Source organism: Pipistrellus kuhlii, unplaced genomic scaffold, assembly GCF_014108245.1.
Source record: "Pipistrellus kuhlii isolate mPipKuh1 unplaced genomic scaffold, mPipKuh1.p scaffold_m20_p_22, whole genome shotgun sequence".
Classification (NCBI taxonomy): Eukaryota; Metazoa; Chordata; class Mammalia; order Chiroptera; family Vespertilionidae; genus Pipistrellus; species Pipistrellus kuhlii.
In genome coordinates, this window is record NW_023425521.1 from 12,478,069 (window position 1) to 12,502,117 (window position 24,049).

Sequence of the window (24,049 nt, forward strand, 5' to 3'; positions counted from 1 at the left end):
TCAGGGTCTTCTGTGGTTCTATACTAATTTTAGGATAGTTTTCTTTCTGTGAAAAAACAGAATTTTTATACAGATTGCATTGAATCTGTAGACTGAATTGAATAGTATGGACATGTTAACAATATTAATCCTTCCAATCCATGAACATCAAGTATCTTTCCATTTACTTGTGCCTTCAGTTTCTTTCATCTTATAATTTTCAGTGTACAGATCTTTGACCTCCTTGGTCAAATATATTCCTAGGTATTTTATTCTTCTTTAAAAATCTAATTATAAATGGGGTTGTTTTCTTAATTTCTTTTTTTTATTTTTTTAAATATATATTTTATTGATTTTGTACAGATAGGAAGGGAGAGAGTTAGAAACATCGATGAGAGTCATCGATCAGCTGCCTCTTGCACACCCCTCACCGGGGATATGCCCGCAACCAAGGTACATGCCCTTGACCGGAATCGAACCCGGGACCCGTCAGTCCCCAAGCTGACGCTCTATCCATTGAGCCAAACCGGTTTTGGCCTTAATTTCTTTCTGATAGTTCATTAATAGTGTAAATAAATGTAACTGACTTTTCTATATTCATTTTGTATGCTGCAACTTTACTAAATTCATTCATTAGTTCTAAGTTTCTTGGAGTCTTTAGGGTTTTCTGTGTATATCATGCTATCTACACATGAAGTGTCTTACTTCCTTTCCAATTTGGATGCCTTTTCTTTCTTCCTCTTGCCTGATTGGTCTGGTGAGGACTTCCAGTGTAAGTTGGATAAAGGAGCTTCCATGTTTTGTTCCTGATCCTCCAGCTGTAGAGTGTGATGCTAGCTATGGCCTTGTCTGCATATATGGCCCTTTATGATGTTGAGGCACATCCCTCTATACCCAGCTGCTGCCACATTTTTAGGTGAGTTACAGCAGCACCCATTCCTGGCCCAAGATTTTGTCTTAGTCCACGTGGACTGCCGTAACAAAACACCACAGACTGGGTGGTTGTAACAACAATTTATTTCTTATAGCTCTGGAGGCTGGCAGTCTGAGATCCAGGAGCCAGCATGATGAGCCTTGTATCCTCACATGATGGAAAGGGGTCTCTCAGGATCTTCGTTTATGAGGCACTAATCCTATTCATGAGGGCCCCACCCTCCGGACGGAAGCATGGTCCAAAGCCCCCACTTTTAATACCATCACTTGTTGAAGTTAGGATTTCAACACGTCAGTTTCTTTGGTGGGGGAGGGGGCACAAATATTCAGACTATAGCACTCCTCACTGGTTACTTCCTCATAACGCCCATGTGGCTCAACGCCCAGAGACAGTCCCTAGCGCCTGCTTTTATAAGGGGATGGTTCTCTGGAAATGCCCTCTGAGGAAGGTTCTGAGTGATGGCAGGTGTCCTCTTGTGAGCGTAAGGAAGGGGCAGGGTATGCAGAAATCTGACATTTGAAAATTTGTTACTAATACCCACTAATTGGTTCATATGAACTAATTTAAGTAATTATTCAAAAGCCCCTCTGAGGTCCTTGTTGCTATCCACATTTCACAGATTTAGGATCAGGAAATTGCCTAAGGGGAGGAGTGGGGGATCTGATATTTGAACCCAGTTCAGGCTTATTCTAGAATCCAGGTTCTTCTAACTGGCTATCAAAGAACCTTATGGCCAAGAGTGCTGTCAGCTTTTTCTTGAGGTTCTGGATGTCTTCAGTTGTTTTTCTCTCTCCTCACCCTTAATCCTTCCTGCTAACTCCAGAAGGTTAGTCATAGAACCACAATGTTGGGATTAGGCTCATCATTCAACCCCCTCTGAGCTAGTCTATCTCGTTTCCTTCTAGTTGCGAAGGGCTGAGCCCTCTGGGTGGACCCAAGTGCCCTCCGAGCTGAGGTTCCGTTCTCATCCTGCTGTTCCCCTCACTGGTGTTTTGGAAGATTTTGCGTGCCCACATTCTGCCTTTATGAAGATGCCCCATCCCCATTCTTTATTCCGAACTGCCCGCTGGAGCTCTGGCTGGCATGAGATAGCCAGTACTACTTCCTGGGTTGTTAAAACCCTTAGTCATCAGAAAGACAAACTGGCACGTGAGCCTGTGCTGCCTGAGGCACACACAGGGTTTCTGGAGAAATGAAAACAGTGGAGAGTCACCCATTACACCCAGGCCTCTCGGGGTGGCCTGGCCTCACTATCTGGGCGCCCCCTCCAGCTGAGGGACATACGCTCCTGGGGCTGAGCTTGGCACCTAAAGCTGGGCTCCTTCCATCAATTAGGCTGCTTTCTAAACCTTTTCTTGTTTCGAAATCTTTATATCCCATCTTCCCATGTGCCCAAACCATCTTAAGGTGCCTCTTCTTCGGCTCAGCACTTACAGGTCTTCAGTGTCAGGTTCCATTGTCCACCCTCCCCCTAGACGGGGCTGTGCTTCGATCTAGCGTCCCTGGAATAACTTGATGAATGTTGGTGCCCTGAATTGGGACACCCTGACTTCTCTCCCAGCTGGAAGCCTCTCTGCCTGCACACCACACACACGGCCTCACCATGGGCCAGGGAAGCCAGGCTTCGCCCAGAGGAGGAGCCAGCATGTAAGGGAAGGCGTCCCCCTGGCCCAGCGCCTCTCCGGGCTCTCACCACAGCCTGGCACTGAGCCTTGTGCCTCACAAACGGTGCGGGAAGGGTCCTCCCTGTGACGGCACTGGGCATTTGCGTTTGTCGCTGTGTTGTTTCCCAGTTTGGGAAACCCAAAGGGATCCATGATTAGATTACACAGCCCTCAATGTTCAATCTTATTACCCCTAAGTGCTATCAGTGGAAATGAAAATGTTTCTTTTATTGAGAAGACGGAAAGAAATATCACTCCCCAACAGGAGGGAAGGCTGAGGCCTAATGCTGACCGGGGCTGCCTGCCCACGGAGCACAGCAGCCGAAGGCGGGGAGAAGCAAATTCCCCGGATCCTGAACCTCCCTTCTCCCATCTCTCGAGCACCTAGCGTAGGGTGGCTCAAACCGGCAATATGTGGGTGTAACATTTATTCCCCTTTGGAGAAAGCCACCCTTTGCTTAGTGCTACATCCCAGGCAGACAGACACAGCACCGATGTAACCATTGATAGGTAGAGGTCAGTGCCTCCCCTCCTCTCTCTGGCCGCTACCTGTCTGCACATGTTTAGGGATCGGTGCCCGTTCTCGCTTCAACCGCATGGAACCAGAGAGGAACTGAGGCAGCGGGCGGAGGCACACACTCCTGGGTTTCCTCCCCTGGGGTCTTTCAGCATGACGGGGCTCAGCCACCGGGGCTGAAATGACAAGCAGTGACTCTTCTAAAAACTGGAGGTTTATTTCAACAAAATGTGAAAAGATTTGACTGAAGCTCCTTGCTCATCAGGGTGTGTCCATCGAACTTCCAATGAGGCAAGTGAAGGCTGCTCTGTGAACGAGGTGGGGGGACGTGGCAGTCTCAGTCCAGCACGTCCTGGTCCGTACTTGGCTGCCCGCCTGCCTCGGCGACCTTGCCTGTGCAAGGGGGCTGTGGCTGTCAGCTGGCTCACTGTGGCTCCTCCCTCTTCTCCCCGTGGAAAACCCCTGCCCAGGGTAAGACCTAACGTGAGGTGCTCTGGAGATGGAGCAGTCGGCATTACAGGGGTCTAGAGAGGAAATGGATTCGTTTAATGTGTCATAATTTGCAGAGGGGAGAGGCACAGGAGAGAAACCCACTCTGCCTCTGAGGAAAGGCCGGGCAAGCACAGGCCGCTGGAGAGCAGGCTTCACACCGGCTGTCGGTGCGCATCGCTTTATTTATTGCAGGAAAGCGGAGAGGAATGATCTGGTCAGAGATGAAGTCAATTCTTACTGGGTTAGCAGATACTAGCAACGGTGGATGCTGCCTCCTGGACCGATAGTTCCCTACCTTTTCCCACTCTCCTCCGATCGTGCCAAACACTATACCTTTATCAGGGCAGCCTGGCCGAGGCCCCATGCTCCGGGGGAAGGGGGAGTGTGTGTGTCAGTAACAGACCCAGCCACACAGTGCCATCGGCACAGACTGTTCCCAGAGGAGGAGAAGTGGAGCTTTCTTGTGAACTACAGGGTTAAGGCTCAAACTGTAGCTTGTATACAGTATTCATGTCAGTGCTTCTAAGACGTCTTAGTGATTTCTTCCTTGGTCACCGGTGACAAATGCAATTAGCTGCTCTGTAGGAATGGGTGCTGCACCAGCCTCGTCACCTGCCACTCTTGCTTTAGGAATACCATCGGGGGAACCAGTAAGCTCTGTCCTTGAATAAACTCCACCACCCGTGTGGGGCCCCTGTGGGTAGAGCCGTGAGCTGGAAGACAGCAGCACCAAGAGGGGGGCGTGGGGCGTGGAGCTGGGTCCCGGTGCAGAGAGCACAGGTGTCAGCAGCGGCGGGGAGACCTGCTGCCCTGGAAATGGAGACAGCGACTCTGTGACAACCTCCCAGGTCTGAAAGGAGAAACTACTTCCCAGCAGGGACAGAGGCAGCTCCCCGCACTGGCCTTGGGCAGTGACCTGCAGGGAGTGGTAGGTCCCCATTTGTTCCGAGAGAAATGACCTAACGTTGAGGCCTCTGAGCTACCAGGTCTGTTTTCTCTCTCCGCTCCCTGGATCAAGGTTTGCCTTCATCTTCAAGTTCCCATGGAGCGTGCCAATTTCATGCTCTATTTTCCTCCACAAACAGTACCTTGGTGTGATGAGGCTGGGCATGATTCCTCTCCAGGGCTAGTGTGTGCCGGGCTGAAGGTGGGGGTAAAGAAATGATGGACATGAGGCTTCTTCCTCAGCCCAGCCCTCCCCTGCTACCTGGGGTGCAGGCTCCCGGGGCCGGGGGAGGGCTGCTGACTGCCTGGCACGTCCCTGGGCTGGGGCCCTGGGCAGCCCTGCTTCTGGGTAGGAAGACCTCATGGTACGTGTGCGTACCCTTCATTGCCTTCTGGCTGTGTGCAGAGTAATAAATACTGAACAGGACAGGTGTGACGGGGCTGGAGCGCGGCTCTGAGACCCTGTGTCCCACACAGAACCTGAAACATTCGAGGGGAAGGAAATGCCAGTTTGATTCCAGTGCTGGGTCGCCGGTGCCTTCCTGTGACAGTGGTTTCCGTAGTAAAAGGCAGCTCTAGTCTAGCCCTTTTCTCTGGGGGCAGGGCGGGGGCAGGGGCTCTCCCTACGTCGAAGGGGAGTCCATGGTGGACAGGATCCGGACGACTTCTGCTCGCTGAGTGGGTGAGATGTGCTGGGTCATGTGGACGATGGAATCCATGGCGACCTCTGGGTTGGCCTGGACCAAGCTGCAGAGGAAGGTTTGGGAGGTGAGGAAAAGAGGCAGCAGCACCTGGCCATTTCCTAATGGAAAATGTCCACGGCAGCAAGGGAGGCGGCAAGGTCAACCTGACACATTGCACCGAGCAAAAGCCAATGGGGCCTGGCCGGGCGCTCGTGGAGTCAGCATGAAGGTCTGCCCACTGGTTAAATCTGGGGCATCAAAAAATGAATTAGAAGCTACTGAAAAATAGAAATCCACTACGTAAACCAGTAGTGAATCTGTAATGAATGGAGGAGAGAGGACTTGCCTGTAGCAGAATGGGAGCGGTGGCTGGGACTGAGGAGGCCTGATGAGTTTGGAGAGTCACCAAAAGATTGGATCAAGCAAGCAGCAGCCATGGAGGCTAAATCCAGGTGAAATTTCTGATGAGTACAGGACGTTAGCCTCCATGGCTGCTGCTTGCTTGATCCAATCTTTTGGTAACTCTCCAAACTCCATCAGGCCTCCTCAGTCCCAGCCACCCTGAAGTGTCTCCCCAAAACTGCTTACTAGGTACAAGGGGGAAATCAGTGACAAAAGGGGAGAAACTGAGCAACGTCGTGACCGGAGGGTTGAAACGAACACGAGGAGGGGCAGATGGCATCCTGCGGCTCCAGATGTGGGCCCGTGAAGGCCACCTCCCCATGTGCACGATGTTCTGGCTGAGCACCTATGCGCTGAGTCTAATCGGGGAACAGCCGAGAAACTCAGAGCGAGCAGCTTACGTATGGATTAGACAGGAGAGTGATCAAGCCAATGGGGTAAGAAGTGCATCTGGGCACAGATTTGTTCTTTGCATTGTTTTTAGTTTTCAACTGCATTGTTTTTAGTTTTCAACTTCTCTGTAAGTAAAATGCTTCCAAATGAAACACTTTAAAAGAGGCTCCCGCAGTCCCTGCCCCTGCGATGGAGAAGCTGCAGGAGGAGAGAGGCGGCGGCTCCCCCGGAAACTGCGCCATCACTTTCCTCCCAGGATCGATCGCCGTTCGGAGCACCGAGAGATCGGCTGGGCACAATGAGCTAAGTCCGCAGCTAGCTGGGAGGGACGCGCTGCAGGGCTGTTTGTCTGTGGGTCACCACGGCCGTCTCTGGTAGAGGGAGGCCACCAAGACTGTAGGCGTCACCATCTCCAGATTTGTTCTTAAATCTTTTGTTCCAAAGAGGTGAGCCCCCCACTGCGCTCACCTGCGGATCTGCTTGAGGGCGTAATCTCTGCTGATGTATTTGATGTTTTCATCTATTACTGAGCGAACGCCGTCCTCCTCTGCCAGCTGTTTCTCCAGCCACTCGACCAGGTCCTTGTTGTTGTCCCAAATGTAGGCCTGTAAACAGATGGACCCGGTCAAACACCGGGGCCACACCGGACCCCCTGATTGTTCGATGCTTGGAGAATGGGTTGTTACTGCTGACATTGCAGAATAAGGAGACAGGTGCTGCCCTCATCCTCCCCTTCCTCCTCTGGCCCCGGATGGAGATTGGGAGCCATCCTCGGGGTCCCTCTAGGGGCATCAGTGCCCACACTCTGGCGCTGGCCTGTCCCTCTAGGTCTCTACCGAGTCCACAAAGGCTGAGGAGACTAGGAAAGTGCTGGCTGTTTGGTGGTTGAAAATGACGTGTCTTTTCTGAGGACCTGAGACCCAGGCGCTGCTGCCTGGCGTGGCGGTCTCCTGCCCGGAGGAAGGACCTGCCGCAGGGGGACAGGCACTGGCTCACAAACCCCTTTTACTCCCGATGAGCCTCTTCCAAATGGTCAAGACGCCTGTAACCCTGAGACCCAACAAACCCCTCTCGCTTTCTTTTTTTTCAAGATCATTTAGCTGAGTATTTCCTAGGTAGTTGACTACATAATAACTCAGGAGTGTGTTAGGAACCTAATAGCCTTGCTCTTCTTCTCTCATTTTCTTTACAAATCATTTAGGAATCGTTTTGTTAATGGTTTCCGGAAAACCAAGTACCTCCATTAGGGCTCATTCATATTTATGTCATTTTGTTTGGGTAATTAAACACAAAGCTCGTCATTTAAAGGTGCGCTATCCTTCTCTGTTATCACTAACGAAGTCAAAGTCAGAATGACAATGAGTTTGGTGCTGTTACTTAATAGGAGGGTGCATTAGAGACACTGAGGCTCAGGAAACCGGGGTCTACACAGTTGTGCCCGCATCACTCCCTTCAGGAGAACCAGTCCTGATTTCTAACTTCCTGTTTTGTGCCTTTAACAATAATGGTTTCTTTTCACTTACTACCCACCTCTAACTTAGCTGGCAAGTCAGAGGTGACTGGCTATTTACTATATGTCGTATAAGTGACTCCACATTTCCAACCATTCTTAGAGTCTTTCACAGCTGAAGGCCTGGGAGCCCCGGATCAGCAATGTGCCTTTCCTAGCTCTCTGCCCATCTCTGTGATCACTGCTGGAGAGACCAGGTCTCCTGGTCAGGGTGCTGCGGCCACGGTGGTGCGAACCTGAGCGAGCCTCCCCCCTCGCTGGGCCTGCTCAGGGCTGCTGACACACCTCGGAGCCGGAGGGGGGAAGGAGGTGCCTACGCTTTCCCCAGGACTCGCCGGGACCCTGGACGCTGCAGCTCCATCGCCGGAAAGGTGGGCGTTAGCTCCGGGACCTCACACCGTGCCCTCTGACGGCGCTCTGGAGGTAGGAGAACTAAAACAATGGCTACGGCTTGGGTTTCTGATGGAAAAAAAACCAACTAGGTTTACCCAAGAATCCCAAAGCCTTTCATTTAGGAGAATATTTAATACTCTTATTAATCATTTTTAATCCGTTTGCTTTTAATTAAGAAACAGCATGATGCTTTCCTATCAACATATGCCAGGGAGCAGATTAATTGTGGCTTAAGATAATGGTCTTTGATTGGTGTAATGTATTAGCTAACGAGATGCCTGCTTCTAACGATGCTCAGACACTACACTGGGAAGCCAGCTGCCCTCTTGAGAAAACTCCCGTCTTCCCCTCGTGCAGCCACAGAATGTGCTAGGTGTTTTTTAAATTAAACAAAAACACATTCCTCGACAGGAGAAGGGCAACACATCATCCCAAGTGTTAGAATGGTTGCTCTAACGTCTCCCCTTTGAAAATGTCCTTCTGTGAACGATCTACTGTTCACAGTAGAGCAAGTGGATGGCAGCCAACAGTCCAATCCCACTTCAGTTCAGCTCGCGGTGCTGGCCCAGGAGGGTCGCAGATCTAACTGAGCTGCACTCTCAGCAAGAATAAACAAACGTCAGCACCCACAGGCTTTCCCATCAGCCGTGGGAGGATGCTGTGAGCCAGCTTCCTTCCCCGGGGAAAAGCAAGGGACGCTCCTGCTGGGTCAGGGAGTCCTCACCTGCCCTCTCAGAACAGTGTGCCAACCCATTATCATTTCCCTCTGAAAATTATAAAAATGTGGCTCATTATTCCTAGTGTCCCAGTGTTGATTTTAAATGAGTTTGTAATGCTGGGCGGTTAACCTCACAACAGGGCTGACACTCATCCCAATCAGAAAATTTAAAAACTAATAAAATATCGATGATTAAACATCCCTACAGTGGTCTTACAATAATGTTCAGTAGGCACGTTATCACTCTCCGCATCAGCAAGTAAGTATCTCCAGCACTGCTCAGCCTCACTAATTGTGTGTAGTAATTAGTCTATCTTACAAAATCTAAATGACCTGTTTGCAAAGTTTCATTTCTAACCTACCGATCGCTGTGAAGCCCTCTTTAATCAGTGGTATGGCAGGGCCAGGGAGCCTGATGACCATGCCCCACAGCTGACTCACCCAGGAGTGGCCTGGAGACACCTCAGCAATGGGACTTTTTGGAGGCTTTGGAGCAGACAGCAAACAGCCGTGTGGGCTGGGGTCTCCTGAGCGCCACTCTAGTCTCAGGTTCTGCCTTACCTCCAGCCTCCCTGGCCTACATCAGGAGCTTGATACATAGACCATGGGTAACCTGAGGCCAGGCCCTGGGGATGAGTAGATATCTGGAGAGGAAGGAGGTATTCTGGTGTCTTGGGTTGTGGATAAGTTAGAGCAAGCCAAAGCAAAACGAAGGTCAGTGAGAATCTACCATGCTCTTGAACCACCGCCCTCCTGCAAGATCACTGAGTTGTACATCTTTAATTTTCTTACTGTCTAACAAGCTGTGCTGAGAGAGGAAGAAACGGGCATACATTGTTTACTGAATGCCAGTCCTTGTGCTCCACACGTTACTCACGTTAAGTCTCACTGAACCCTGGGAAGTAAACATCACCCCCATCTCACACAGGAAACAGGCTTAAACAGGATGTCTGATCAGTAAGTGGCAAAGGTGGGATCCAAAAAGTTTGAGATTCCAAATTCATGTTTTAGGACCCATTAAAATTGATATTGAACTCTGCATGGAGCAGTTTTTATTATCGCGGGGGGAGAAGGGGATCAGTGTGCCAACCCTAAGAATTACATCATCCAATTGTCTTCAAATTTTTGGTCCCAGAATCACCTTTTTTAGGATTAAGATTAAAAAACCCCACAGTCCTTCAAACTGTGGATCTAAAATTGAGAGAAAGCATGCCCATGAAATAAACGTGTGCCATGTTTGATTTAAACTTATTTCCTATGACAGGACTGTCCCAGCACTCAAACAGAATCCTGCAACTCATGGTAGCGGATTCCTCTAAAGCAGCGATTTTCAACTGGTGAGCCACAGAATTTTTAAAAAACATGCAATACCTGACTATTTAGTCAGGGGCGCTGAACTCTTTTTCCTTACATCGTAAAAACAAACATAACAAAAAAAAACACACAACAGCCAAAACAACAGCTGTCCCGGGTGAATGCCCTGCCCTGAACCATAAATATATAAGGCCATATAATAGAGTTGCATCTTATTGGTCAATTCTTGGTACCAGATATCTTTACATACAAGTTCTAGGCACCTGATTTTTAAGAATTCATTTTGGAGGTAATTAGTATTTGTGTGTGTGTGTCATGAGATGAAAAAGGTTGAAAATTGCTGCTCTGGGGGAAACAAAAGAATTACATCACCCAGTTATGTAGTATCACAGTGTGTTCAAATTTTTGGTCCCAGAATCTCCTTTTTTAGGATTAAGATTAAAAAAGCAAATTCTCTGGGAAAAAAGAACACAGCATGGCTAATAGATGCCTACTACTAAATGTCTTTCCTGACCAGTAACCACAAGGACTAGAGAGTCACTTCTTGGTGCTACGCTGGGGTCTAGACTCAGCCAGCCTGCACTTGAGAGCCACCCACACAGGATCTAGGACGTGAGGGACCAACAAAAAGCGACGGTTTTAAGCCGTTCCCAAACACCGAACGGACTCCATGCCAGCCCTTCCGAGGCAGCGCACACGGCCTCTGAACAGTTTCTCCTCTCAATGGCACTGCAGGTTTTATCACCACCCCACACTAAACCAGGTCCTGCTGAGCCTGCAGAATACAGAGGAGGTTTCAAAGCCATCTCGCAGGGTCGCCGGCCCTCCTCTCTCTCCTGGGCTGAGGCTCAGCAGATGCTGTTTGTAGACTGGGCAAGGGGAGCTGGGGCCGAGGTGGTTCTGTACTTGGTTTCCAGCCAGGAGTCTGTCCTCACAGTCCATGTCCTCTCCATGGATAAGAGTGGAAATGACCTCTCTCTCCAGACGCAGTCCCCCGGGAGCAGCACGCTAAGGAGCAATGGAGGACTCTCCGCTCACTTCACGCTCAGAGGAAAGCTATTCCTTCCCCTCATCCCTGTGCCCACTGGGGCCGCACACGTCCATTAGCGACTAATGTGGTAGGAAGGCGGGACGGGCCCCTCCTGGCCACACGCACACACTCCATTTACCTAGCCAGCCACTCTTAACTGGAGAACAACCTCTTATTTTACACTTGCATGGCTTTCAATGCCACCTTCCACTCGGAGCTGCCAGTAGCCACTGACAAAATTGTCTCACTCAATTATGATGCCACAGACTGACCTTAACCTGAACCAAATGTCACACGAGGCTGCACCCCCCGGCTGCACATCTGAAATATTTATCCAGAGAAGCTTTTCAGTCGTAAAAACATGGGTAGACTTAACACAAAGGGGAATCTTAGAGAAGGACCCTGATTTGGTCCTTTAACACCGACAGCAAACTCGGGAGCCCCTTCCTGAGAACATGCAAGAGACCGCTCGCTGTCCCTGGGGACTCCAGCCTGGCAGTCACTTAGCTCTCAGCAAAAGGTGTTTCTAGCACCTTCTACCAATATTCTGACGAAATGTTTACATGATGTACGTGACTTACTTTTAACCCATATACTAATAAAGATTAAATTCTTGTACTTACGAAGAAAAAGTTAGACCTTTTATTTCTGTCTTCCCGGGATTCCAGGGACAGACGCACCCCATCTCAGCAGAGTCACTGCTCCAAGGAACATACGTGCCCTCTATGAGGTCACCTAAGAACACCTGGCCTCATAGCTCACACTTGGAAATCAGGTGTATAGCGGCCACAGCACCAACCACCTCAGTCACCATCACCTTAGGCGTCTTGCTCCTGCTTCCTTCAATTCCAGCCTGAACAGTCTTCCTACAGCCAAGTCAGACGATGTCTCTGCTGCTTAAAATACCTCAGTGGCTTTTCACAGGGCCAAGTTCAAACCCCTCAGCATGGCCTTGCATGACCCCAATCTCTCAGCCACCCGGAAACACCTGCAATGCATGATGCTCTGGCTTCTGCTTGGAACATTCCTCCTGCACCCCCAAATCCGACCTCTTCCTCTGGTTCCTCTTCGTTCTCTAGAAGTCTACCCAGAGCCCCTCCTGCTCCCACAGGGCGGCCGGGGTCGTGCTGGGTTTGCCTCGGTCTCACTGTGGTGTGTGGCCTCCTGACTACTCTGTCCCTCCCGTAGGTGGAGAGGAACAGCGGCCTCTTTACCTGCCGCGTCCCCAAGGCCTAATGCGGCACCCGGTATTTTGTGCATATTCAGAAAGGCTTGCTGAGAGAGTGAGCTGCAAGAAATGCCCTACGACCTCCCCTGCCCTTAGAGGCCGGGCCCTCAGGTGAGGTGGGAGCACAGCATGAGGCTCCCCGAGGACGCCCCCTACCTTCACTGTTCCCTCCACTTCCACAAACCAGCGTCGCAGCATGGCCTGCGCCTGGCCGTCTGTCAGCTCGGGGTTGGCGTTGTGGATTTTCTTCTTGACCAGGTCCTCCAGCAGGAGGCGCCTCAGCCGCCAGTAGAAGAAGGTGCGGGATGTTTTCCAATCCAGGATGTCCTGTGACAGACAACAACGGCACCAGTCACCCCAGTGCAGAGGGAGCTCCACAGGCGCACAAACCCACTCGCCAGTGGCCGCTCAGGGACTTGGGAGCCGGCTGCGAGCTCCCTGCTCCGCAGATGTGTCCCAGTTCGGGATGCCCACGCCCACCCCCCTCTGCTGACCACAGCACTGGGCCTGGCTAACGTGTAACCCCACTCCTGGCTGCGGTGTTTTGGGGAAGGAGCTCTGAATTCCCAGATAACCACAGTGAGGAACTGGGTTTGAGCAGATGGCAACAAAAACTTGTACGCAAATCAAGTCTGAGCTGCTGCCGGAACCCTGGCACTGGAGTAATTTGCAGCCTGAGCACCACGCGGGCAGCTCTCCCGTGTGACTCGGTTTCCCACCAGTAGAATGGAGCTTGCCTCCTGAGCAGTCCAGGAGGCAACCTAAATCATGAATTGTTTTAGGATGAGAGTGGATATAGGAAAAGGGAGAAGTCCCTCCAAGATATGGAAAACAGTTTGACCCGCACACAGTTTTCATCTGCCCCCAACGGCTCCTGCTGGTGAGCCCTAGAGCTGACAGCCAGGAGCGGCATCCACTGTACTTACGTTAATAACGCCCTTCTCCTGCATCCGGCCCGGGGTGTCGTGCAAGTCAGCAAACTGCACGGCTACCTGGTGGTAGATGGGCAACAGGAACTCCTCCCGCTCCTTCAGCTTGTTCTCCAGCTCCTTCCGCTCGGCGGCGCCGAGCTCAGGGGTGCCTGCAATTAAAGTGACCGCCCGCCACACGCTGAGTGACCGGAGTCTGCCCGGGAGCAGCCAGTCCTGGGAAGCTCAAACCCGCCCCTCCCTCTGTGACCGCTCTCCGCTGTCTTCGCCCCCCGGGTAGAGCAGGGCTCCCCGAGACGCCACGAAGCCCACACGCCCTCCTTTCCCTGTGAGGTCACTGCTGGGGAAGCAGCCTCTCCCTGCTCGAGGAGAAGGTGCAAACCCCCACCGGGAGGCTGGTGTGTGTCTTCCTCTCAGACTGACAGCCTGGTGCCCATGCCCTGTGACCTGCATTAGAGCCGCTGGACTGTCAGGACATAGAATGTGGGACAGCGCCCCCTCTGCTTCTGGAACAAACCACAGCTCTTTTCCCCCCACATCGGCACCCACCCAACTCAGTAAGGATCCAAATGGCGTTTAAAGTCACAGGCTGCTTTCCTCCACAGCTTCTCATCTCAGGTTTGGATACTCTTTACCTGAAATTTATAGAATCCAACCTGGTGAGAGCCGGGTCTGTGTGTCTCATGCCAGCTCAGTGGGTTCGCCAGCCTCTGGCTCCTGCCTGGGCTGCTACGGACAGAGCCAACCCCTTACCACACTGGCAAAGACACTCTAGTTCCTAAGAGAGGGAGAGAAAGGCAGCCCACGGACCTACTGGATTAGGGCTCCCAAAGCACACAGACCCTCAGCTGGACAGACAGGACAGTTTGGAATTCTTCGCCATCTCAGTGTCCCGGTCGAGGTGCTGCTGCTGTGTGTTTATTCCCAGTTACTCTCAGGATGGGATTGGCAATCCATACTGAGATGCTGGCTGCCTGCCTGGTAAGGGGAGTAAGTCCAGCTGAAGGAGCTCTAGGTGATCGCCCTGGTGTTGAGGACAGCCCAGAGGGCTTTGTCACCACAGATGACAAGTAAATACATGGCCAGAGGTGACGGGACACAGAAGAGAAAGGTCTTTTCCAAGCATGTCTGTCTGGGAACAGGCCTTGCTGTTTATGCCACTATGAATCATATGCCGTAAACAGCCTTGGGCTGCTGAGTGAGCCGTAGTATTATATATAAACACATGTTAATAGAACGGGGATGTAACTATAGTACCTACTTCCATTTTTATGAGGTTTTTGGATGCACACCTCTACGTTAAAACACACACACCATCGCTACTTTAAAACTGTAAGGCACAGAGCTGGAGGCTGTCTTTTCCTGGGCTCCCACACGGAGGATAGCCACGGACTGGCCACTCTGGCCCCTGACACCTCAGCAGCCTTCTTTCCAAACCAGGAAAGTACAAATAAATAAATAGGCCCAACTAAAAAAAAAAAAAAAATGTTTTGTTTTGTTTTTTTGAGGCTCCCCAATGCATACAATCAATAATCAAAGCTAATATTTACAGGGTATGAGGCACTGTTCTAAGAGCTTTATATCTGAGAGATGCAAATCAAAACAACAACGCGGTACCATCTCACACCTGTCAGAATGGCTATCAACAACAAATCAACAAACGACAAGTGTTGGCGAGGTTGCGGAGAAAAAGGAACCCTTGTGCACTGCTGGTGGGAATGCAGATTGGTGCAACCACTGTGGAGAACGGTATGGAGTTTCCTCAAAAAACTGAAAATGGAATTCCATTGACCCAGTAATCCCACTCCTAGGAATATATCCTAAGAAACTAGAAACATCAATCAGAAAGGATATATGCACCCCTATGTTCAGAGCAGCACAATCTACAATAGCTAGGATTTGGAAACAGCCTAGGTGCCCGTCAGCAGATGATTGGATCAAAAAACCATGGTACATTTACACAATGAAATACTATGCTGCCATAAAAAAGAAGGAATTCTTATCATTTGCAGCAACCTGGATGGAACTGGAGAACATTATGCTGAGTGAAATAAGCCAGTCAATGAAAGAAAAACACAACATGATCTCACTCATTTATGGATAATAAAGAACATTATAAATTGATGAACAAAAAGACAGATACAGAGACAGTAAAGCAACAGACTGTCAAATTACAGCGGGAAGGGTAGGGAGATATGGGGGAGATAAGAGATCAACCGAAGGACTTGTATGCATGCATATAAGAATAACTAATGGACGAAAAACTCTGGAGAGGGAGGGCATATATGGGAGTGGGGGGGACGACGACAATGGTAAGATATGTACACATATACCTTAATAAAAAAAAAAAGAAAAGCTTTATATCTATTAACTGATTTCATCCTTACAGCAGCCTTAGGAGATTGGCATTCTTATTATCTTCACTGTACAGGAGAGGAGACTGAGGTGCTGAGAACGGACATACCTCACCGAGAAGGGCACGCCAGGGCTGCGGGCAGCATCAGCTTTTGGACACCATGCAATGCTGTCTCTGTGCTCACTTGGGGCAGTGGAGACACGTGCTTCAGTGGCATGTCCCTCTGATTTCAGAGAAGGCTGCATGATGGCAGCAGCCTCCTGGCTGGTGCTGCTGAAGCGCCATCTTAGTCCCATTCCACAACTGAGACGAAGACGATGTCTCCAGTAATCCCTATTCTAAGTCAGACTGCAGACTTAAGGGTAGCTCCTCCCGTAATTGTGAAAACCAAAATCGACACTAGCTCTGCTGGGGGCGGGGGAGGAATGGCAGGATCATGGGTACGGCTGAATAGAACGTTTCAGACCTACAGCATTCTCTTCTGGGTAACCAACCAACCAACATTGCGCTCATATGCACATCTATGTATATGTGCATCATCTATAATATAACACATACGGTTTACCGAGGATTTCCTATGTGCCAGGCACTGCACTCAATGCTTTCAGGATCACATAGCTCCTAAGTCACCGACACAATGCAGACTTAGGTCTGGTCAGCTGTTACCACTGCCGCCAGCTGAATACCTCAATATTACAGCGCACTTTCCAAGTTGCTTCACATACATCATTTCTAATCCTTATAAAAACCCAACCTTATAAAATGGGCGTCTACTTTACAAACGAGAAAACCAAGGTCCTGAAAAGACCGCAATGTGACTTACCCAGTGGCATCCAGCTCTTAAGCTGCAAAGTCAGGATGTGCACTTGGGGCTGGTGTCCCTGAGGCCGGGGTTCCTCCACATTGAATGGAACCTGAGGCCATAAGCAGTGATTGCCACTGAGGGGAATCGGCCAGAGAGCTTGGCTCATTGGGTTGAGAGGGGTCAAGAGCCCGGCTTGGCACTAGGAGCAGAGGGACTGACTGATGAGCTTGGGAGCAGAGCATTGTGAAAACAAGGCCTTGGCTTCACCACGGTGGAGGGAGAGAAGGCTGGCTCCTGGACTAACAAAGGTCGTGTCCACCCAATCAAGCTGTTCTAGAGCTTTGAAGTAATACCAAAATAGCCCTAGCTCGTTTGGCTCAGTGGATAGAGCATCAGGGCACATGTCTGGGTTGCAGGCTCAATCCCCAGGAAGGGAGCGTGCAGGAGGCAGCCGATCAATGATTCTCTCATTGATGTTTCTATCTCTCCCCCTCCCTCCTTCCTCTCTGAAATCAATAAAAATATATTTTAAAGTAAGGAGGGAGAGAGAGAGGAAGGAAGCCAAAATAAATACCTGTAATGTTCCGCCCCCGGAGACTAGGAAGATCAGAGAGCATCCCCCCAAAGGCTGCCTCACTTGAGCCCTTCAGCTCAGGGCCCACCTCCAAAAAGCATCAAAGCAAAGGAAAGACAGAGGTAGAGAATGTATGTATTTTAAATGCACACGAGAAAGCCGAGGATGTGTGTGCTTTGTCTTAAGGGGGAGATAAAAGGTCTTTTAAAATTTATTTTCTAAAACTAAAATGCCGCTCTGAAGCCAGACAGAGCCTGTGCAGCACGCCGAGAGCCCTCTCGCCTTGTACAGCAAAGCAGCCAGCCCCGGTAATGATTTAGGGGAGATTAACAAATATGTCAATGTCTATTTTCTGCTTAATTTAAAAGCGGCGTCTATAAAGATTTTTGACTTCTGAACCCTGTTCTCCTGAAAGAAAGAAGGTAAGAATGAGGAGGGGGATAAAGAGTGATTATCCTATCATTGATCGTTTGTCAGGAGCATTTCTTATTCACTGGACTATTGTAAAAAGCTAAGCTCTCGATCAATCCTGTAAGCTCCCTGCACAATTAAATATCTTGGAATGGTTTTCTTTCTTTTCTAGCCAGATTGCAGGGCCTCGGGGTTTTTAGGAAAGCAAGTTGGGGTGTGTGTGTGTTTAAGAATATGCTACCGAAAGGAAAATCATTCTTTTCTAGAGCCCTACTTTTGGAAAAGGCTGAAATGAGAGAAGAGAGATAGGTAGCTCTCATCAAACTTCCTTCCCAAAATAAAAAGTCCCCACGAAATCCTAAAAATCTAATTTTATAGTAAAACATTTTAATGTAAAGAATTAACAGTAATACAGAAGTCTGATCAAATGAGAGGAGCTAACGGTTCTGAGATGTTACTGTGTGCTGGCACTGTTTAAGTACTTTTCATCTCACTTAATCCTCGTAACAACCCTAAAGATCACACCATCTGACAGATAGGAAACCGAGGTGCAGAAGAGCCAAGTAAGGTGCTCTGCACCCAGCGCTGAGCTGAGCTCTGACACCTTCCACAGCGAGGAAACGTGGGGCTGGGCTGTGGGCTTCGGCGGCCTGGCTGCAGAGCCTGCACTCTACAGGAAACAAGTTAAAGGGACCAGCGAGTGTTGGTCGGGTGTCCCGAGGCCAACGTCATGAAAAGCCACATACGGAAAAGCTCCTGAGAGGGGGTTTCTGCAGCAGGCAGTGTTTTTCACGGTGGGGACACAGACCGAGGGAGGCGGGGGCCAGCCTCACCTCTGGATGAGCAGCCACATCCTACAGAGGAGAATTCGGAAGGAGGCGAGTCTTCAATGCACAGAATAAAAAGCAGGCACGGGCTAAAAATCCCTCTGCTCAAAGGCATAGATAACCTTGTAGAAATCTCTTTCCCTTTCTGAGCTCAGTTTCTCATTTACTATGTTACAACAATACTCATCTGGCAAATAAGAAAAATGTTTCACAAAACAATGTGATATTAAAGTGTGTTTTTAAAAAAAATATTTTTTTAGTTATACTAAGAAGCCTATGTAAATTATAACCTAATTTTAACTTTTATGGGCCTTTCTTCCCTCTAAGAAACCCATTCGCTTTGATTGGTTAAATACTTACAAAGCTAAGAAAAGAATTAGACCACCCTCCCTCCTAAGCCCCAGAATATCTCGGATATAGGAACACACCGCAGCCTCAAGACTGAAAAGTCAGCATAAAAAAGATTGGAGACTTATTAAGATTCAGAAGCACAAATGTAAGTCACTGTTTAAAAGATCTGTGTAATTTCCTTATAAAGATAGCAAGAACAATGGGGAAAACCCTGCAAAACTGTTCCTGTATCCATAACAGGTGTGCCTTTCCTCACACAAAAGCATTCTTGAGAAACTGTGTAAATCAGATCCCGTTTCGAATCCCTTCAGGGAGCTATTTAGGAGGAACCCTGCAGTGAATCCTTTGGTAAAGCAAATAATCCTTTTGTAATGGGAATAATTTCTCCCAATGTATCTAGTTTTTTTTTTTTAAATCCCATTTTCATATATCTGCTTTTCTTCAAAGGGGGCCATACCTATCTAAACACAACTTAATTTGCATATTGATTTTAACAGCAATCCTCTCCGGGGATGTTTAACCCTAAGTTTCCTGGCGGTGGTGTAGTGCTTGCTACTCATATTTTAGAAAAGTCATTATAGCAAACCCAGAGATCTCCAAATCAGAAAATTAGATTTCCCCCCCTGCAGCCCTGTACTCCCATGCAAACGCCCCACACAAAGAATCAGGAGGCAGCACAGAGTTCTCTGAATTCTAGAGGCAGTACCCCGGAGTCTTTCCTCTCTGCTTGCCCTAAGTCACTCTCACTGAGCTGGGCAGGTGCAGGAACGGAATCTGGGTCAGTGGGGCAAGTGGGGACAGACATGTGCTGGGGGCAGGCAGGAGCTAGGTCAGTCTTAGGAAATGCCTGCCAGTCCTCTGGCTGGACAGAATTGTGAATCATTTCTTCCCGGGAAGAGGCAAGCCCGCGTGCTTTTATAAATACAGTCCGGTTAATGGGTCAGACCCCTCCCCTTCTCCTTCTGGAAAACACTTCACTGTTGCACTAACTGCATTCGACCAAAGAGCTTCCGAATCGCGGGACGGTAGGTTTTAAGCTGCTGCTCCTTTAAAGGCGGAGCTCCATCCTGTGCCTGCCTGGCAGAGCCCGTGGTTAGGTGGCCATAATTAGTGAGGATGCTCCGTGTACAATAGCGAGAGGCCAGAGGCTACTTCCCAGACGTGGGAAGGGAAACTTAGTTCTTTCCTAGTCTCCTTTCCAGTAAGAGTGCTGCTTTCTGCCTACGACAAGCAAACTTTGGCTCTCTTCAGTTACAACACCCTGAAGACGGACACAGAGATGGGAAAGCACACAGCTCCGATACGTGATCACCTTGGCCAGAGAAGCAGCTCGGCCCCCAGCCCCTGGCCCCCAGGGATGTCTGTCCAGCCATCCTGGCTGCCAGCTCGAGAGGAGGCATTCCTGGAGGTTTTTGCAGACAATCCAGCCTCATGGCAGCCACGGTGTTTCAAACTGCCCCTGGGGCCTCGGGCCAGGGGTGCCGGGTGCTGGGGGCCGTGCTGCCTCTGCCTGTTGGTCAGGCGCCCCCAGGGCGCGCTCCGCGTGGGCACAGCCACCGTGCTGCGTGGCGGGCTGCCCGGCTGTGTGGGGGCGGCCCCACGGCGATGTGTCTGGAGCACAGTAAAGTCCCGCCTCAGCTCCGCCGCTCTGTAGAGAGCGGACTGTACTGAGGGAGAGGGACAGTGGGCAAAGTGCAATGGCTTCACTTTAGCTGGGCAGTTCTCTCCACCTCAATTGACTTGTCATTTCCCTCTGAACTTGAGAGGAGGGGGAGGACCCAGGGGAGGGCCTCAGGCCATGCTGGCCATCCCGCTCCGCAGCCCAGCTCCCCGCGCCTGTCTCTGAGGGACAGGATGTCAGACACACACACAGAGGCCCCCAAGGGCGGGGCTCTGTGGCCAGAGGAGGAATTTAATTCCCTAAGGCGACCAGAATGGTAAGATGAGGATCCTCCCCACACGGACTCCAACCAAGCCCCAGTCCGGAGGATGCAGGGGCACAACCGGTCCAGCAATGAAAGGCTCCGGCATTTGGGCTTACACCACATTTCTGTGGGGAAATTCTTCCCCTTACGTACCTCTACCCGGAATCAATGCGTGTGCAGTTTCCATACTGTTATAATCTCAGACTGCAAACTAGTAATCCACCACCTTCCTACCTAAACTAAGTATGTAAAATGACAAAAGGTCATTTAAAAAAAATAAAAATTCTGAAAGAGATGAAGTTGACTGTTCAGAAATTAAACATTATTCATTACTTACAGAAAACAGTAATTATGTTTTTGAACACAGTCAGTCGGTGGTGCAATGGTTTGTCTAGGTCAGGGGTGGGGGATGTCCGGCCCGCATGCAATATAAGTCCCCGAAATCTTTTGGTCTGGCCCTGCCTAGTCACTAGGGGCGAGTTAGTTGAATGTCTGACCAAGTACAGCAAGGTAATGTTTACGCTGATAACTGAGTGGCCTGTGAGTGATGCTATAAATACCCACACTGTGGGCGCTCTGACAGCGTGCTCCCCAGTGCGGAGGCCGATTCGGGAGGGGACTGGGACATAAGAGAAGATCCACTCCCACGGGCTTCCTCCTAAACCTGATTTTTCTCAGTGAAATCAGCTTTAGATCACAAAAGGGAAGAATTCTTGTTTAATATTGATCAGGCTCAGTCTTCACCTGAGGTAGAATCTGAGGTAGAACATAGGGAACCAGAATTTCACTCTGGGCTCCACTGTACATTTATATTCTATTTGGATGATTCATTTAACTCTTCTTTTTTGCCTCAATCTCCCAATCTGGAAATGAGGTCACTTCCCCCCCCACCCCCCGCTTTGTGACAAAGCAGTCTGGCAGTCTCTGGTTCTGGGCACCGAGAAAGGATCTAAAAGCCAACGTGAGCTCCAAAGGACGGGGTCCTGGCCTGTCCTGAGACATCCCTGCTGATCTGTGTCACACCGGGCTGGGTCTGGGCTCCCTGAGAGACAAGATCACTTCCATCTCTTTCTTCCTTTCCTATTCCACTAGCTGCAAAAGTGGACCTCAGCCACAGAGAGTGCCCAGTACCCAACATGCCCATCTGCTTCTCTAACGATTAAGACGGACAGGAAATGATGCCAATCTCCAGGTTTGAAAAATGCTTCACAGATTGAAAGCTAAAGCATGCTCAACGTGGTCCTCACATTTGCTCTGTGAGGGCCCTGTCCTCCCTTTCTGGATGAAGAGATTTTAACCGATGCACCTGCAGGCAACCTAACCAAGACTTTACCTCGCTGCTTTTATCCCACACCCACTGCTCATGCTCCCAAGCTGCCCTGGGCCAGAGCCTGTTTCACGTTTAGCAGACTAAGGATTCTTTCTCTAGTGCCATTTTGGTCAAGGTTAAATAAATATGGTTTTCTTCAATGCGGACAGTAAATTGATAATGAGATGATTTGTAACAAGTGATTAAACGGCCATTGCTTGGGAGTCTCCTCCCTCTCGCCCGCCCATGTTTCCGAAGTGGAAAGGTGCCGGGTGAAGGTGGGAGCGATGTCACTTCCCTCAGAGAGGAAGAAGCCTCCGCCCTCCCCCTCGCCACCCAGGCATTCCGCAAACAGATGTCCGAGAGGATCCCTCTCCCTACCACCCAGGCACTCCGGAGGGATGATAACAGCTATTGGGGGGTTAAGAAGAGGCAGTGAACCCCCAGTTAATGAGCAGGAATTCAGCAGGCAGGGTAAGATAAATGGAGCTCTCTCTGCTTCTGCTAGAGTCAGCATGAACTGCGGCCCTGCGGCTTGTTTGTGGCAAATGGAGTGCACGAAATATCAAAGGGCAGTGATCCAGAAGAAGACCGACTTTGACAAATTTTAAATTGGCCAGAAAGAAAACCAGCAAAAAAGAGAAGAGAGAGAGAGAGAGAGAGAGAGAGAGGGAGAGAGAGAGGGAGAGAGAGAGGGAGAGAAAATTATGCAATTTGCTGTGTCCTGCAATTGTGGCACTGCTGCCTTTGTACGGAATTAGTGGTACAAACAGCAGCAACGATCGCCGGATGCTGGGAGCAATTACGCGCCATCTAAGTGAGATGCTTATCAGTGGCTGAAGCTTTTAGCGCTTTCTGTGTGTGCAGTTGTGAGGAACTCGCTCTTGAGCTGCAGTTCCTTTAATTAAAGTGTGTGGGGCTGGTCAGAAGTAATTATCCTGTTGGAGAAGAAAGAGGGGAAAGCCCACCTCAATGACTCTGGGTGGCAATAGGTTTTAGAGACAACTTTGCCAATTTCTTGTTGTGTGTGTGCGTTTCCCATGAAAGGAGCAGGCTGCAGTGGGTTGGTTACTGGTGGCCGCTGCCTAATGGCAAACAATGGGACACAAATAGTGTTTGCGGTCACTGTGTGGGGCAAGCAATCTGGCTCAAGACTGCAAACCCAGGATGTGCCAACTGTAGACTGGAAGCAAACACTAGAAGTTTCTGCGTCTCTAGGTGGTGAGGATAGAGTGTCCACAAATGGCACTTCATTAATTAAATTACTATTTGGAACATAAATGAGCTAGGATCTCTCTTTTTTACACTTTCCATTCACTGCGTTTCACTACATTTTAAAGACAATCTCTCTGCTTCCCTGAAAACAAAACAAACCAACAAACAAAAGAAACTCAAGCAATTATCTTTACTAACACAGCAAGGGGCTTAATGGGAGACCTGGGCAGAAAATCAGTGTTTGAAAAGAATCTGAAACTCATTCAGACTCTGAACTCAACACAGGGCTCCCACGGTGCAGTCCTGTGTGCAAATTGCAATGCCTTCCAAAAGCCCCAAAACAAATGAGCAACAGAGCCCGGCTGGAGGCACCGAGTGGAACGCTCCCAGGGCTTCTGCCGCCACAGCCTCTGCTCGGAAGCACGGGGTGCACAGTCTTTATTCCATTTCTCCGGCTCAGAATGGCCCATGGCACAGCCGGGGCAGGTTTCCGGCTCTGCTATCCCAGGACACTGACTCTCACATCCCTCAGAAACGAGGCAAGTTTGCCCAAAGAGACGAGCAGAAGCAGGATATTTAAATCGAGCATATTCTCTGACTGATTAGCCTGCCCCAGATAGCAGCTTCTAGCTGATCATCCTTTACAAGGATAGCCACGAGCCTGGGAAGACGGGCTATTTGAACTATAAGGACCAGAAGAAAAATCGGGGGACTTTTGCTTTTTTAGGGCCCGCTCTCCCTCCTGTTACACACACTGTTTCATTCTACCAGGGTTCTTACCATATAGAGGACAGTAAATAAAGATTATCATGAATTTGATCAAATGCTTCAGTGCCTCCTCCCTTGGCCTAGAATGCACTCATTACAAATCAGTTGAATGGCTCATTGATTTGCCAGGAGCACAAGCAGACATACCCAATCGCTCAGCCAAGTGGATGTAGACGGGGTCCAACCGACGCATGGTTTTCACCAGATCCTTTTTGCGGAATTTGATTTCTACGGTCCCTTCTGGTTCCAGAACGGATGCCCTAGATCAAACAGAAAGAAAGAAAACATAACAAAACAGAAATAGAGGCACTTTAAAGGAAGGAGACAACAGAATGAGGCCAGTTACAATTTGTGGACCAGGAAATAGCTTCATTATG

General features: G+C 49.6%; 1 protein-coding gene across 12 annotated transcripts in view; it reads right to left on the reverse strand.

Moving 5' to 3' along the window:
• Positions 1-3,290: 3,290 nt before the first annotated feature.
• Positions 3,291-24,049, reverse strand: part of ACACA (acetyl-CoA carboxylase alpha) — a 248,575-nt gene continuing 227,816 nt past the window's right edge. For all 12 annotated transcript variants that reach the window (XM_036451660.2, XM_045586414.1, XM_045586415.1 and 9 more), the window contains 5 exons: positions 23,820-23,932; positions 13,129-13,283; positions 12,359-12,529; positions 6,478-6,614; positions 3,291-5,278 (listed from right to left, as the gene is read on the reverse strand). In XM_036451660.2, coding sequence (XP_036307553.1) covers positions 5,155-5,278; positions 6,478-6,614; positions 12,359-12,529; positions 13,129-13,283; positions 23,820-23,932 — 700 coding nt within the window. In that variant the 3' untranslated portion in view covers positions 3,291-5,154. The remainder of the gene's footprint in view (positions 5,279-6,477; positions 6,615-12,358; positions 12,530-13,128; positions 13,284-23,819; positions 23,933-24,049) is intronic.